The sequence below is a fragment of the Rousettus aegyptiacus genome, unplaced genomic scaffold (assembly GCF_014176215.1).
Source record: "Rousettus aegyptiacus isolate mRouAeg1 unplaced genomic scaffold, mRouAeg1.p scaffold_m13_p_1, whole genome shotgun sequence".
NCBI classification, from domain to species: Eukaryota; Metazoa; Chordata; class Mammalia; order Chiroptera; family Pteropodidae; genus Rousettus; species Rousettus aegyptiacus.
Window position 1 is genome coordinate 121,099,392 of NW_023416284.1, and position 14,441 is coordinate 121,113,832.

Genomic DNA, 14,441 nt, shown 5'->3' on the forward strand with positions numbered 1-14,441 from the left:
GTATACACTGGAATATTACTCAGCCATAAGAAGAGATGAAATACTGCCATTTGTGACAACATGGATGGACCTTGAGATAATCATGCTAAGTGAAATAAGCCAGACAGAAAAAGTTGAAAATCACATGATATCACTTGTATATGGGATATAAACCTAAAAGCAACAAAGGAATAGGACAAACAGATACTCATGGACATAGACTATAGACTAGTGGTTAGCAGAGGGTAGGGGGTGGGGAAGTAGGGGAGAGGTAGACAGGATAAAGGGGGTCAAATATTGGGGGATGGGGAAGGGAGAAGTGAGTAAAGGGGATCAAATATATGGTAGCTGAAGGAAACTGGACTTTGGGTGGTAATCATACAATAGAATATATAGATGTCAAATTATAATGTACACCTGAAAATTATATAATTGTATTAAACAATGTTACCCCAATAAACTTAATTTAAAATAAAAATAAATGACGTAAATGATTATAAAATTGTTTTAAATCACAAAAAAAAATTTAACATAAAATTTTAACAGTATATAAACTTTACCCCTAGAATTATATTTTCACACTTGGACTAAGGTTAAGTACTGAACCAGCCAGTACATGGCTCCAACCATACACCTGCCTTATCTTATAATTACAGCATGATTCTTGAACATGTAATTACAGTTAAGACTCTTCCTTCAAAGAGATACAGGAATGATACTCTATCAAAATATAAAACCTCTGAACACCTGGAAAGAATGGAAGTCACCTCCCATGAAGTCCTGAATGAACATGTGAGCAAGTTATAACAAGTAATGGAAAATGCTTTTCAGTACTCGCCTAACCAGTAGGTGTTTGTATATAGAATTGCTTTCCCTGTCTAATGACCTTCACTTGATGTAGAAATGACATTAAAATAAAGTACGGCAAAAATCAATGAATAGAATCAATGTACTGTTCCTATCAGCCAACTTCGAACATGTGTAATACTAGTGCCTTTACTGTCAAATCATTTGCGTAAGACATACAGAGAATAGTCCCCAATAAGAAGAGGCTTTCGACATCATTTAAGACAGGAATGTTCAAGGGACTGCAGAAAAGTCAGTGTGACAGGACCACAGATTGGAAGGATGCAGTACAAAATGACGCTAAAGTGGTAAGCAGGTGCCCGTCCATGAAAGCCTCTCAGAGCAACAGGGAGCTTCTAGTGTTTTAAGTAGAGAAAAGACCTGATTGGTTTCTATTTTAAAAAGCTAATTCTTGCTGTGATATGGAAAATTACAGGTGATAAGACTGTGGGAAGGGCATACCAGTTGGGAGGCTACTGCATTAAACCATGCAAAAGGCAGTAAGAATGACTGAAGGAAGCAGTCACAGTGGAGATCACATCTCCACCATTATTTGATGTCAGGGACTCTGGGCCTATTCTTCCCCTTTTGCATTCCCTTCACTATCCAGCTGGCATGCAATAATTGCCTATCAATTATTTTCATGTCAATTGAATCAACTGTCACATGATGGTAAATAATAAAAATGACCAGGTTGTTCATCCCCTCTCTGCTGAAGGGTAGACAACAGTATGATATCTGTGAAGATTATTGCAATGAGGCAGTGAGACTTAGGGGGGAATAGAAACTTACAACCACTTGCATCTTGTCTCGCATGTAAAGAAGAAGCCTAGAGCCATCCCATTTAAGCAATGATAGCTCTGGTGAGAAAGGAAGTGAAATGTTCAGAGCTTCCCATGCTTGACTCTTCAAGTGACCCTGGAAGTGTCTCTTGCTCAGGATGTGTAAGTTTCTTTTCAGGAGAGGTCTTTACCCAGGTATTTTGCAATCACCATACCTGACACTTTAGGCTATCATATTACACCACAACTACCTACAAAAGAAGTCATGTCAGAAATTGGAAAGATAACAAATATAAATGGCTCATGCTCTGTATGCAACCATGATCTTATTTGCACTCAAATGATTGTCTTTTGTAAACTGAAAGCCAGGAATTTATATCCCATTAAAGAAAAAAAAAAGCCTTCATATTTCGATTGTTTCAGAACACAGTTAACCTTACACATCATTTGATTTCAAGTTTAAAAAAAGTTTGCTAATTAAAAAAATTATATGTATATAGGTTTGTGTGTGTATATACATCACTATTCAAGGGACACTCACTTTCATGGATGCAAATGTTGCTTTTGAGCCCATAAGACCATTACCTACATCTGCTTAGGAACATGCAAACCCTTGGGTTACCGCTGATTCACCTCATAAATTAGTTATTCCCCATTGAATCACAGACTTTAAATGTGCTCTCATTATTACTACTTTTAAAAGGCAGGAGGAGAGCAGGGCCCGCTAAAATTTGTGCACATTGTTTCTTATTTCCTTTCAGGCCCTTGATCAGGAAATGTTTAACACAGGACTAAGTATTGCTAGAGATTAATGGCTGCTGTTCAGAAAGGTCTATAGAAGTTCTTTCCTGCCAATATAAACATATACATTGTTGAAGAACAAGACCTTGTCCACAGATAGGATTACATGTTAGCTAAACACACCCAAGTGACAATGTTTTCCTTGAATCAAAATTTAGTATATCCTTTCTTTTAATTAAGCACTATATGCAGTAAAATGATTTCAAGAATTTTGATCAGTGCCTTGCTTTTTCTTAAATACAGATGGTTTTGATAAAAATATTTTTCTGTTGACAGCCATGTGACATGAGTCTCTTTGAGCTCTTCATGTGTTTTGAGGTTGGTCTATGACTGTTTGACGTGATACTCATGAAGTCAGATTTCAAATCCCACCACTTAGCTTTGCAAAGAAAAATATTCCACACATTGTCTGCACTTGTAACCCCATCTGGCAAACCCAAAGATACCACAGTTCACACAAGGTTCAGAGCAAGCCCTCCATCATTGCTGTACCAGGAAAGGTCTCTTAAGGAAGGAAGTGCCTTAAAAAGAGCCATTCTTTATCTACTAAGTCTTTGCCCAATGACTTTCAAGTGTCCTTTGAAAGGAAGAGAGAAGGAAATAAAAAAAGAGATTGCAGGCTGGCCCAGGAATTTTTAACATTGTCAAATTGTTAGCAGTTGTAAGAAGAGCTGATAGTGACATCTCATTAATTTGAATATGATAAGTTTAAATTCATCATGGTCTAGATAAGCAGATCTGCATTTTACTCTTAAAAACATTTAATAACTATAAAAACATTTTATATGAATTAATATAATCCAGAAAAATGTACCTAATTTAGGTGAAGCCAAATCTCTCCCTCCTCTTCCTACTAGATCTTCCACGGTCTTTATGACCAGTTTTTTAGGGGCCTGGAAACTTTCTACAGAAAAGGAGCTAGATGAATCCAAGCTCCTAGGGTTCTTTCTTTTCACCTTATGTACATGGAACTATTGTCATTGAGGTCTCTGTTCTCCAGGGAACCTGAACATGGAATATTTAGGACTTCCTCCCCTAATCTTCTCCTGACAGCGTGCCTACTCCCACTCTCCCTTCATCTTATTTATGTATCTATATCTTCACATAGGTAAATTCATCTTCACCATTTTCTATATTGTTTCACTATATTAAACAAAATTTCTACTTCTCAATGTCTTTCTTCATAAGAATTGTTTTATTTATTTATTTTTTGTAAGAACTGTTTTAAATTACAAATTCCATGAGGACGGGCTCTGTCTATGAAGCACTCAATAGATGCTTTTTGAAAATTACTTTGTAGTTCTAGTTAGTTAATATAAAGGTTCTTCCTTCCCTCCTTCCTTCCTTCCTTCCTTCCTTCCTTCCTTCCTTCCTTCCTTCCTTCCTTCCTCTTTCTTTCTTTCTTTCTTTCTTTCTTTCTTTCTTTCTTTCTGTCTTTCTTTCTTTCTTTCTTTCTTTCTTCTTTCTTCTTTCTTTCTTTCTTCTTATTTCTTTCTTTCTTTCTTTCTTTCTTTCTTTCTTTCTTTCTTTCTTTCTTTCTTTCTTTCTGTCTGTCTTTCTGTATTTCTTTCTTTCTGTCTTTCTTTCTAAACAAAACAAAAACAAAAAGTAGATTATCATTTACATTTTCTTGAAAACTATTTTATGTAAAATCTAGAGACTGGCTTTGGCAGAACCATTAGTATAGTGGCCAAACTGGAGGAAGTTCCAAGGAAATATCAAGTGGAGGTAAACATTCTGGCTTTGTTTTCTACCTGTCACAGTAACTTACCGCTTGTGTTACCTTATGTATTTTCTCACTGGATGTGTTAGGCCAATATTAGTGAAAGAACTATCCCTCAACCAGAGACTAGATGGTACTCTGCTCTGAAAACACTATCATCGTAATCATAATCTCCCTACTGCTGGGTAAAATGATGGGATGTCTGGAGTTTCCTTTAAAATGATCCAGCCTCTCTTCTCCTATTAGTACTCAGAGCCAGTCCTGCCATCTCTCTATCCACAAACTTCTCAAAAATAGAGTTTGGCCAAGCACTTCTGGACACCAGCAATCTGATATCAGCACTCACTATTACTTTGAAACGGCACCTTTTAAATGTCAGCTCAATAAATGACCCATTCTCAGTTTTCATCCTCTAGCTTTGCAGCAGCACTGAGAACTGCAAATGTCTTCTTCCTGAAATTCTCTCCTCCCTTGCATTCATGACACTTCACCATTCTGATCTGTCTTCCTTTCTCTTTAACCCTGTCCTCTCTTCCTTTTTGGCTAATTCTTTTTTCTCTCCCCACCCTCAACCATAGATGCTCTCTAAGGGTCTGTCTTTGGACTTGATTTTTTTCCCTTTTATTCTCTATCCTTTGGCTTAACTAAGATCTCTTCAGATAAGTGTCATGTTTATTTCTCTATATCCATACTGTTGATACAGTAGCCACTAACCATATGTGGCTATTCAAATTTAAATGATCATTAAATAAAATTTAAAAATCAGTTTCTCAGCCATATTAGCCATATTTCAAATACTCACAAGTCTCATGTGGCTAGTAGCTACCACGTAGGACAGCACAGATATAGAACATTTCCTTCTCCATAGAAAGTTCTTTTGGATACCACAAGTCAAGATCTTACTTCTCCAAGTCCTTCTAGAATCATGAACTCATGATGCCCCAGATTCTACTCCACTTAAGATACATTTCTCCTAACAGTTATCTGTATAAACTCTAATTTTATTTAAAAATTACTCCATGTAACAAGAGCACATCCCAAACAAAATCTACACAGGCTAGTTGAATATTTAGATATAGCTTTGTTTATTAAAGTAATAGAGATCATTTTCACTAGAAAAATGCAGTCTACAGTCACTTGGGGGAAATCTCCATCTTTCATATATTACTCGTATATAGTATTTTCTCATGTCTGAAGTATCATAAAACAATAAATGTTATATGGGACATTTTCTTTATTAATGTATGTTTTTACATTTCTCAATAAAACCAAAGTTCTCCCCTATAGTGCCACTGGGTACATTATTCTCACAGCAGAAAAGCCAACTTTCTGATTCTATTAAGAGCACTAAAAATGTTCTGCCTGAACAATGAAAATCAGACACCAAAACTCTTTGCCAAAATACTGACAATACTATTGTACACATGAGATTCTAACAAAGAACCAGATCTGGTCCTGATTTTAATCAGAAAGCAACCTGTCTCTTTGCTACCTCCTAAACTTAGCAAAGACATACCATTCTCAGCATGCTGACCATTCTGGTGGTGTGAGGTTTCACTGGGCAGCCTCGCTCAGGGTGACCTCAGCTCGAGATTCTAAAGATGGAGCATATTAAGTGCAGATGAGTCATCGATTTAAAAAGCCATACAGAGTAACTAAAAGTGTCATTCTTCAGAAGCACAGAGATTCCATGGGAAGACTTACCATGTGACAAGTAGAACTCAGGAAAAGAAAAATCATCTCTAAAGAAAAAAGTAATAAGTGGCATCTCTCTAGTATAAGCCTATTGTGTTTGTTTGTATCAGATAATTTCATCTGAACTGATTATCACCAACCCCAATGGAGTTATGAAATCTCTTGTTAAAAATGACGGAAAACAGAATCATAGCATTGTTGTAGGAATATCATTGTAAATATTTGGGACTATTATTATTAATTCAATAGCATTATGTATATAATGATACTTTTATATAGTTCAAGAGTCTTTTGCAGACATTAAACAATTAATCTTCTGATTGTTCATAGGGTGTATAAATGTTAGGACATTCCAAGATTAATCATTGGTTACCAATTGACTAACAATGACTCCCCTAGGCTTTTTCTAGGTATAATGAGGCATATGAAAGAAGCAGAAGACACAACCCCTTCTCTCAAGTTATTTCAGGCAACAGATATAAGTAAATGCATAAAATACTTAGAGATGCTATGATTTACACTTATACCAAAACAATGTAGGAAAGACAAATGTTGAGGAGCAAGTAATTAGAAATGACTTTATAGAGATAAGCTTTCGGTGGTCCCTAAAAAAAATATTGGGAGGGATAAATAGGTAGAGTGCAGAGGATTTTTACATCTGTGAAAATGCTCTGTATGATACTACAATGGTGGCTACATGTCATTATACATTTTCTAAACCCACAGAATATACAATGCCAAGAGTGAACCCTAAGATAAACTACAGGCCTTGGGAGATAATGATATATCAATGTGGGTTGTAACAAACACACCACTCTGGTTGAGGATGTCGATAATGCAGGAGGTTGTGAATGTGTGGGGGCAGAGTTTATGTGAGAAGTCTGTGCCCTCTTCTCAATTTTACTGTGATCCTAAAACTATTTTTTAAAGTCTGAGAGAGAGAGAGAGAGAGAGAGAGAGAGAGAGAGAGAGAGAGAGAGAGAGAGAGAAAGGAAAGAAAGAAAGAAAGAAAGAAAGCAGAACAGATCAATAAAGAAAGACTACAGCCTCCCTCCCGTCACTCCTTCTCCTTCCCTTCCTTCCTTCCTTCCTTCCTTCCTTCCTCCTTCCTTCCTCCCTCCCTCCCTCCCTCCCCTCCCCTCCCTCCTCCTCCCTCCCTCCCTCCTCCCCCTACCCCACCCACTCCCCCCCCTCACCTCCCTCCCTGCTTACCCTAATCATGAGGGGAATATGACAAAAAAAAAGACAAATACACATCCCAAATTTTACTAAAGAGTCCCAGTTTGTCTCATAAGTACCCTCAAGTTGGAAGACACTTAAGAAAAAAAAAAAAAAAACACTTGGCATTGTGATAGTGTTTGAGATTTTAGGTGTGAGTGTATGTGTCAGGTTTGGGGAAGAACATAGAGACTGCCTGGTTGGATAGGAATGGACATTTTAAGGAACACTAAAGATGAGCTTTTATAGCTAAGGATGAGCCACTTAATAAATAGCTTTTTCAGACCAGTCTGAGTAATTTAGTTTTCAATCAGATAGGGTCTGGGGACCTTTTTAAAATTCCTAATAACAGATTAACATGATCAGAGAAACACTTCAGAAAAAGTAGCCTGGAAGCAGTTATCTATTGACCTTCTAGTCCCCAGTTCTCATATTTATTAAATGATACAGACTTCCTCTCCACTCCAAACCCTACCATCATTCTGGAACGTTTCAACATTCATGTGAGAGATTTAGTCAGTATCCTAACTTTACCAATTCTTGATCTCATTAATTCTAATTGCTTTCCCTTCTACTCCCAGAACCACACCCAAGACCTTGTATTAGTTAAAACTGCAACATGTAGAAAAGTTAAATGCGAATAGCCCAATTTCAAGTCTCTCCAGCCCTCTCAGGTTCATCCTCCCATTGACCTGCTCCTTCCTCTTGATATCTCTTCCTTGTGTTGGCACCATCTCACCAACACACTCCACTTGCTTCACTTCTGTCCATCCACTGCACCCACTTGGGCAAGGCAACCCTAGATTCAGTGCTATGAAATATATCAATGCTTTTTCACTCAGGCTTCTTTCTAAACAGACTGGTGCCATTGCAAACACATAGGTCTCTCTGCTGGCTGAATCCTAAACTCCACTCATTAATGCTCCTATTTATCCATAATCACCTTCCTCTAACAGTCCCCTAAGTAGCAATACAGCATGTACATAATTATCTTTAAGACCCAAACTTGGCCCAGGTCTCCTCATTTCCAGCAGAACATAACTTTGTCTTTTTCTTGCCAACAAAGCTGAGGCTTCACTTGCCCACCCCTCTGCTACAAAAATTATTTTCATCTTCACCCATTCATTCTCCTTCCCTCTGTCACAGAAATGAAGGGTCTCCTTCCTTTTCAAAGGAAAACCTGAGGTCAGCTCAAAACCATACCTTTGATTTCCTCTTCCTGCCTTCTCTGAGACTGCTTCATCAAAAACCTTTGCTCTTTCCTATATGACCCTGTTCTTTTCTCATCCTATAACCCCTTAACCCATAGTAAAGCTACTTTCATTATTAAAAACCCTCCCTTGACCTGAGTTTCCCTCTAGCTACTATCTTATCTTTCTACTCCCCTCTCATGCAAAGCTCTCCAAACAACATCTCTATTGGCTAAGTATAGCAATCACAACAATCCATTATTATACAGACAGAGATTAAACTAAAGCTCAAAGTCAACACTAATAAGGTCAAGGACCAAATTTTTTCAGTCCTACACCACTTCCCCATAGGACTTGGCATTCAAGATACATTGTTTTAGCCTTTTACTCTTGAATAATTCTATATTTCACTTAAAGCCCAAAGTAGAGAAAAGCAACATTGTAATTTCAAAGCAAGGGGTCAACGAATGAGCACTAAGGGCATTCTCTGTGCCCAACAAATAATTTATTGCTATGCTAAAGAAAAGGGAAATTTGGCTTCTTTGGCTATGTCTCCCCCACCCACCAAAAATCAGAAAATCTCAGTAATTCTTACCAAAAAAATTTCTAATTTCCTGGAGTTTCAACAGAACATGTGACTCTCTTTCTTTAATATCACTTCTCAAACTACTAAAAAGAGGCTTAAACTCACTGAAATTGTTCTGGCAAGTGTTGCCAATGACCTTCAGTTTCACAAACCCAAAGAACACCCCTTAGTCAGATCTGACTGAAACTTTCTGCTGAAATTTTGACTGATGCAACTTCTCCCTTCTTGATGATCTTGACTCCCTTGGTTTCTGCATCACTCCACTCCCCTGAGGTATCACACCTTCTAAATGTTGTTTTTTAGATGTCTTATTTGTAGTCTCCAAAAGGAGGTATCGTTTTACTTCCACTAAATACTTCGCTGAAGCAAGACTACTCACCGATGAACCATACTTTCCCACACACTTTGTGTTTGATTCTGCTCATGTCAGTTGCTACACTTATCTCAACCTGTCCAAAACTTGTCAATTCTTTAAGGTCCAATTCTTCAATGAAGCTTTCACTCATCTCTTGAGATTTTCATAATCTTTCCCTCCTTTGTACTACCATAATTTGCATTGCAATTAACCAATAAAATATTCATTCCTACTTATTCCCATCTATCCTTTAGGTCATAAACTCCTTCTTCATGACTACTGTAATATCTACTGCCTAAAACTATACTTGGTATATAGTAGGAGTTCATCAAATTTTAGCTGCGAGTATCAGACCTCTGGCACAGCAATGTTTCTTAAATATTGTAAAATCAATCAATGTAGAAATAATTAATTAATTAATGCCCTAAGAATGAAACTTCTGCTAAGTTTTCAGTCTTATGACTTTTTGACGTGAGGACCATTTCCTTTGAACTTTAGTCATTTTGAATGCAGCCAAATTGAATGACTTCTTTAAAGTGCTATTTTTGGACAAATACAGGGGAAATTAATCATGGTGACCAAACGATGGTCTGGGTGTACTATTTTATTATATTCAGTTTAGTGTGGGAAACTTGTAACCAGTTTTTCACCGGAAGAAAAAAAGATGTTCCAGATTATTAGAAAGTACTTGTTTTTGGAACCAGTCAATGACAGAAATGTAATAATGAAAACCATCCCTGCTACTTCTATGCAGGCAGTGTCAGCCAGTCATTGTCCTGAGATGACAGGCTTGCATCTGCTAAGATGTGGCTTGAAAAATCTGGAAGATGTTTCTCTCCAAGATAAGGGTCATGACATCAGCAGTTCTAGACAAGACTCCTTAAAATGCAAATATCCCTGGGAAGGGCAACTCCATTTGTAATACGTGTCCATTAAAGGAGCATGTCAAGAATTTACTTTATACCTGGACTGGCAAACAAAACAGTAAGTCTGCAGATTTTGCCAACAGCCAATGCTAACAATAAAGGTCATGCTGTTTATGATGTTGGTTCAACAAATTCCCATAGATCACACAACAGATTCTAAATGCAGCAGGTGCTAGTATTAGAAAATACGCAAACTGTCTCTAATGTCCAAACTCTGGATACAGAGTTGGAGAGAATGAGAGATGCCAACAAGGAGTCTGAGAAAGAGAAAAGGAGTATAAAAAGTCTGAGTGAGTCTCCATTTCCTCCTTCTTCCCAAGTCACTTCCAGGGTAGATCTCCTACAGGCAGGCCTGATCTTGGTCTTTTCTCCCCAATTTTATAGGCTCCTTTTCTCTGTGTGTCACCCTACTTCTTTTGACTAGTACTTCCAGTCCCCCCAAGGCTGAGCTGTTGCACAACTTCAGGGCACAATACTCATAGAGAAGTGAATATGAAGCCCCTCAGAGCTGTGTAGTGTCCAGCTTGTGACTCTGCTGCCTTTCCCCATTTTTCTCACTATACAGAGCACATCGAACTTCATGGTTTAGACCATATTCCACTTCTTTGATGTGAAAGATTTCTTTTCCCTCAATTTATCATACCTAAAAATGTTTCATCATTTTACAAGATGGCTTTGGCCCCAAAGTTCACAATGTAAGTCTACATTAAAGAAATCCCAGAGGCAAAGAGTAAATATAAAGGTTCTGGAGCCCACACTTTAATATCCTCAGAGTGCAAATGACATAGTTGGAGAGACGTTGAACTTAGACACAGGAAATTTGGGCCTATAGTAAATGTAACTAAATTAATGCACAACCTTGGCATGTCATATAACTTGTCCAAGTCTGTCACATATGTAGTATAAAGAAGGTAAATGGCATAAAGGCCTGAGCTGATGGTAACTTATCTCCTGAGGCATATCCCTGCCTCTCTGCTCAATACCAGACCTTTAGATACTTTTTTTTCTTATCTCTAGTCTGGCAAACCTGACTGCTGCATTTTTACCAGTCCACTCCTGTTTGTTAATGCCCACTGGCTCCCACTCTTAACTACAACACACATGCCACTTCATGTGACAATGCTAATAAAAGACAATATCTTTTAAAAGAACATATATCTACAACTCTAAATATGGAAACACTTTCATTTTTAACAAATCTAGTATTACAAAATTTGCAATTGCAAATACATATATATGTGTGTACGCATATAACTACATGGGAGATGAATTATTTGCTTTGCAAATGAATTCACTATGGGATTTCATAAAATATCAAGTCTTCCATTTCTCTTTTCCTTCATTGCCTCCCCCAGAAATATCTTAAACTTTTTACTTATTTATTGCTACTTGGAAATACAACTATTGTGTAAAGTAAGGTATCCTATATTTGTTAAGATTAATGAAAAGTAAAATGTGAAAGCAAAATTTCTTTGGAGTCTCCTGGGTAATTTCATTAATGTCCTGGGTGTGTGGGCTTACATTGTGAATATATAGGTTCTGGAACTACATCAGGCAAAACCATGAACATAAAAGCCACGTGAATCTTAAGTGCTTTCCAGAATCCATCATGATATAACAGCCTTCTACAGAAATTAGAGTCTGGAAGAGACACAAGCTTCACATAGACCACCATGCCTGGAGAGAAGAGAACTGATAACATTGTTTTGTGAAGATTTCTCAGGCAACCCTTGTACCTTCCACTCAGATCAATACTATTAGCTGAAGGTAGCTTAAAAAGTTGGACTAATATAGTCTACCTTCTAACACAGTAAATGTCAATAGGCAAAACATTAGCCTATTTCTGGGAGTGGTGAAACTATTTTCAGTAATGGTGGCACTATGGAAATTTTCTTCTTTTGATATGAAATGCAAATGTGATTTTTATCCACCAGCAAATAATAGGCTCAATTATTTTTGTTTGTTTTTTTTTTTAAATCCGAGTTTTGTTATGTTTCCAATTTCTCTTTACCCCAGGGGTTTCCTTATCTGTGTGCACATACAGGTGAGAACAGGAACAGATCAGGCTATCCCACCCTAGTTTAGGGCAGGTTGCAAATAATCTCTCTGATGCTAACTGAACCAAACAAAGGATTTATCTCACACAATCATTTGATTGCCCTAAGAGGCTCATGCAAATTAAGAACCTAACAAAAACAAAAAGGAAAACAGCAACTCTACTCAGGTCATCTTCTCCCCCTACCACCACGACCAAAAAAATAAGTTACTGTTTCCCCACTTCCAGAAATATAATTGTCTGGAGCTCAGGAAATCAGAAGAACCACAATTCCTTCTTGGATCCCTAAAAACACACTAAATGAGGGACCTGGCTCAGGTGGCTACAGAAGGTTAGTGAGGATGGACCATGGAAAGACCACTAGAACAAAAATTTGGAGGCCTGAGATGAGAATTGGACAAATTTTTAACCATTCTGGGCCTCAGTTTCCTCATTAGAAGATATAGATAATAATACCTACATTTTTTATTGAGACTGAATGAGATAATAGACTTGAAACACACTGTGAAAGTATTAGGTCTTTGTAATACAATGTTCTGCTTATTTCTGTGCTTCTCAACTCCTATGACATAGAAAATTAAAGATGAAAGTTATGAAAAAATGAGAAAAGTGTAAGGCTGGTTTAAACAAAAAACTTCTTTGTCTTTCCCTCTCTTTCTCCCTCTCTCTTTCCCCTTATCTCTCCTTTACTCTACTTTCTGGAAAAAAAAAATCAAAAGTAACACTTGATCTTAACTTTGCCTTTTAATAATCATGATTTTCTACAGTTTTCAACCATAGTCAAAGGCTAAATTAGATAAGTTTGTTGATACCTACTATGAAGTACAGGTGCCTGTGTTAGATTATTACCAAAATCATATCATAAAGAAATTTTCTGCTTCTAGAGAAGCTCGAAGTTAGAATCAGCATACATTCATTTATTCATTAATTCAGCAAATATATACTCAGTGCAAACTGGTGTCAGGCACTAGAGATTTAGAAATGAATAAAAAAACATAGCCCTTTACCTCATGTAGTTCACAATCCAGTGAGAAAGGTAGATTTATAGCCTCTTATTTTATAGTTTAGGAACTCAAGGCACAATAGTTGAGAAAATTCTACTCTACCTGTAACTCCCCTTCCATTATACTGAGTAGCTGGATGAGGTCTTCTTTAGATAACTCCAAGGATTTTTTATTCTTTCGTTCACTTTCTCCAGATGGTTTTAGGTGTCGTTTGACAGTTCCTGAGGCCATGACATCATCCTCCTTTCTATTTGATTTGTTCTTCTTTTTTGCATCTTCTGAGAGACTTTTATCACCAGCATTGCTGATGATGGAAGATTGGGGGCATGAGATATGCCCATTAGATGAACTTTCACCACCCTGGTTTCGGGATCTCATTCCCACCTATAACACATGAAAAAAGTTTAGATGTATTTACCACCACTGAAATTATTTTTGTCTAACTACTTAGAAACTTATAGCAGCTTTACAACATCACCAATAAAGAAAAACCAAAAGATCAGCCCCACTTAGCTTCCTTAAAGCTTTATAGATGTATCAGTAAAATCTTCAGGAAAATGCTTGCATGATCTTCAAGAAAGAGAGAAAATGTGATTCTAACCTGACAAACATCTCAAGTCAAATGATCAAAGTCAACATCAACAGTGCTAAGTCATGCTGATGCTATGTATGTTGGTAGGATGTGATAAGAACAGCACTTTATCCTTGTGGTCTTCTTCCCCTAACACATTACTCAGGTCTAATAATGAAAAAAAAATTAGACAAATCACAATTGAGAGACACTCTACAAAACTCATGGCCAGTAATCTTTAAAACTATCAAGGTTATTGAAAACAAAGAAAATCTGAAAAACTGTCATATCCGAGAGGAGCCTAAGAACAATGTAATGTGGCAGTCTGGATGGGATCCTAAAACAAACAAACAAAAAAGACATTAGGGGAAAACTGAAGAAATATAAATAAAATATGGGCTTTAGTAAATAACAATATATCAATATTGGTTCAGTAAGCATAACAAATGTACCGTACTAATGTAAGATGTTGATTATAGAGGAAATTGGGTATAGGGTATTTGGGAACCCCCAGTATTATCTTTGCAACATTTCTGTAAATGTAAAGTTGTTGTAAAATAAAAGTTTATTTTTTTTAAGCAATTCTAAATTAAGTCTATCAGAAAATTCAAACCTCAAACCCTGCCAGGAAGCAGATGTAAGTCACATTGTGCAGAAAAATCCATTCAGGGTGGAAAGAGCTTTAAATGAAGAGAGGAAAAATGAAAAG

The 14,441-nt window shown here is 37.0% G+C and overlaps 1 protein-coding gene across 3 annotated transcripts in view; it reads right to left on the reverse strand.

Annotated features, from left to right (window-relative positions):
* FILIP1 (filamin A interacting protein 1) overlaps positions 1–14,441 on the reverse strand; it is a 190,861-nt gene that overhangs the window by 91,380 nt on the left and 85,040 nt on the right. For all 3 annotated transcript variants that reach the window (XM_016141687.2, XM_016141688.2, XM_016141686.2), the window contains exon 2: positions 13,264–13,545. In XM_016141687.2, coding sequence (XP_015997173.1) covers positions 13,264–13,539 — 276 coding nt within the window. In that variant the 5' untranslated portion in view covers positions 13,540–13,545. The remainder of the gene's footprint in view (positions 1–13,263; positions 13,546–14,441) is intronic.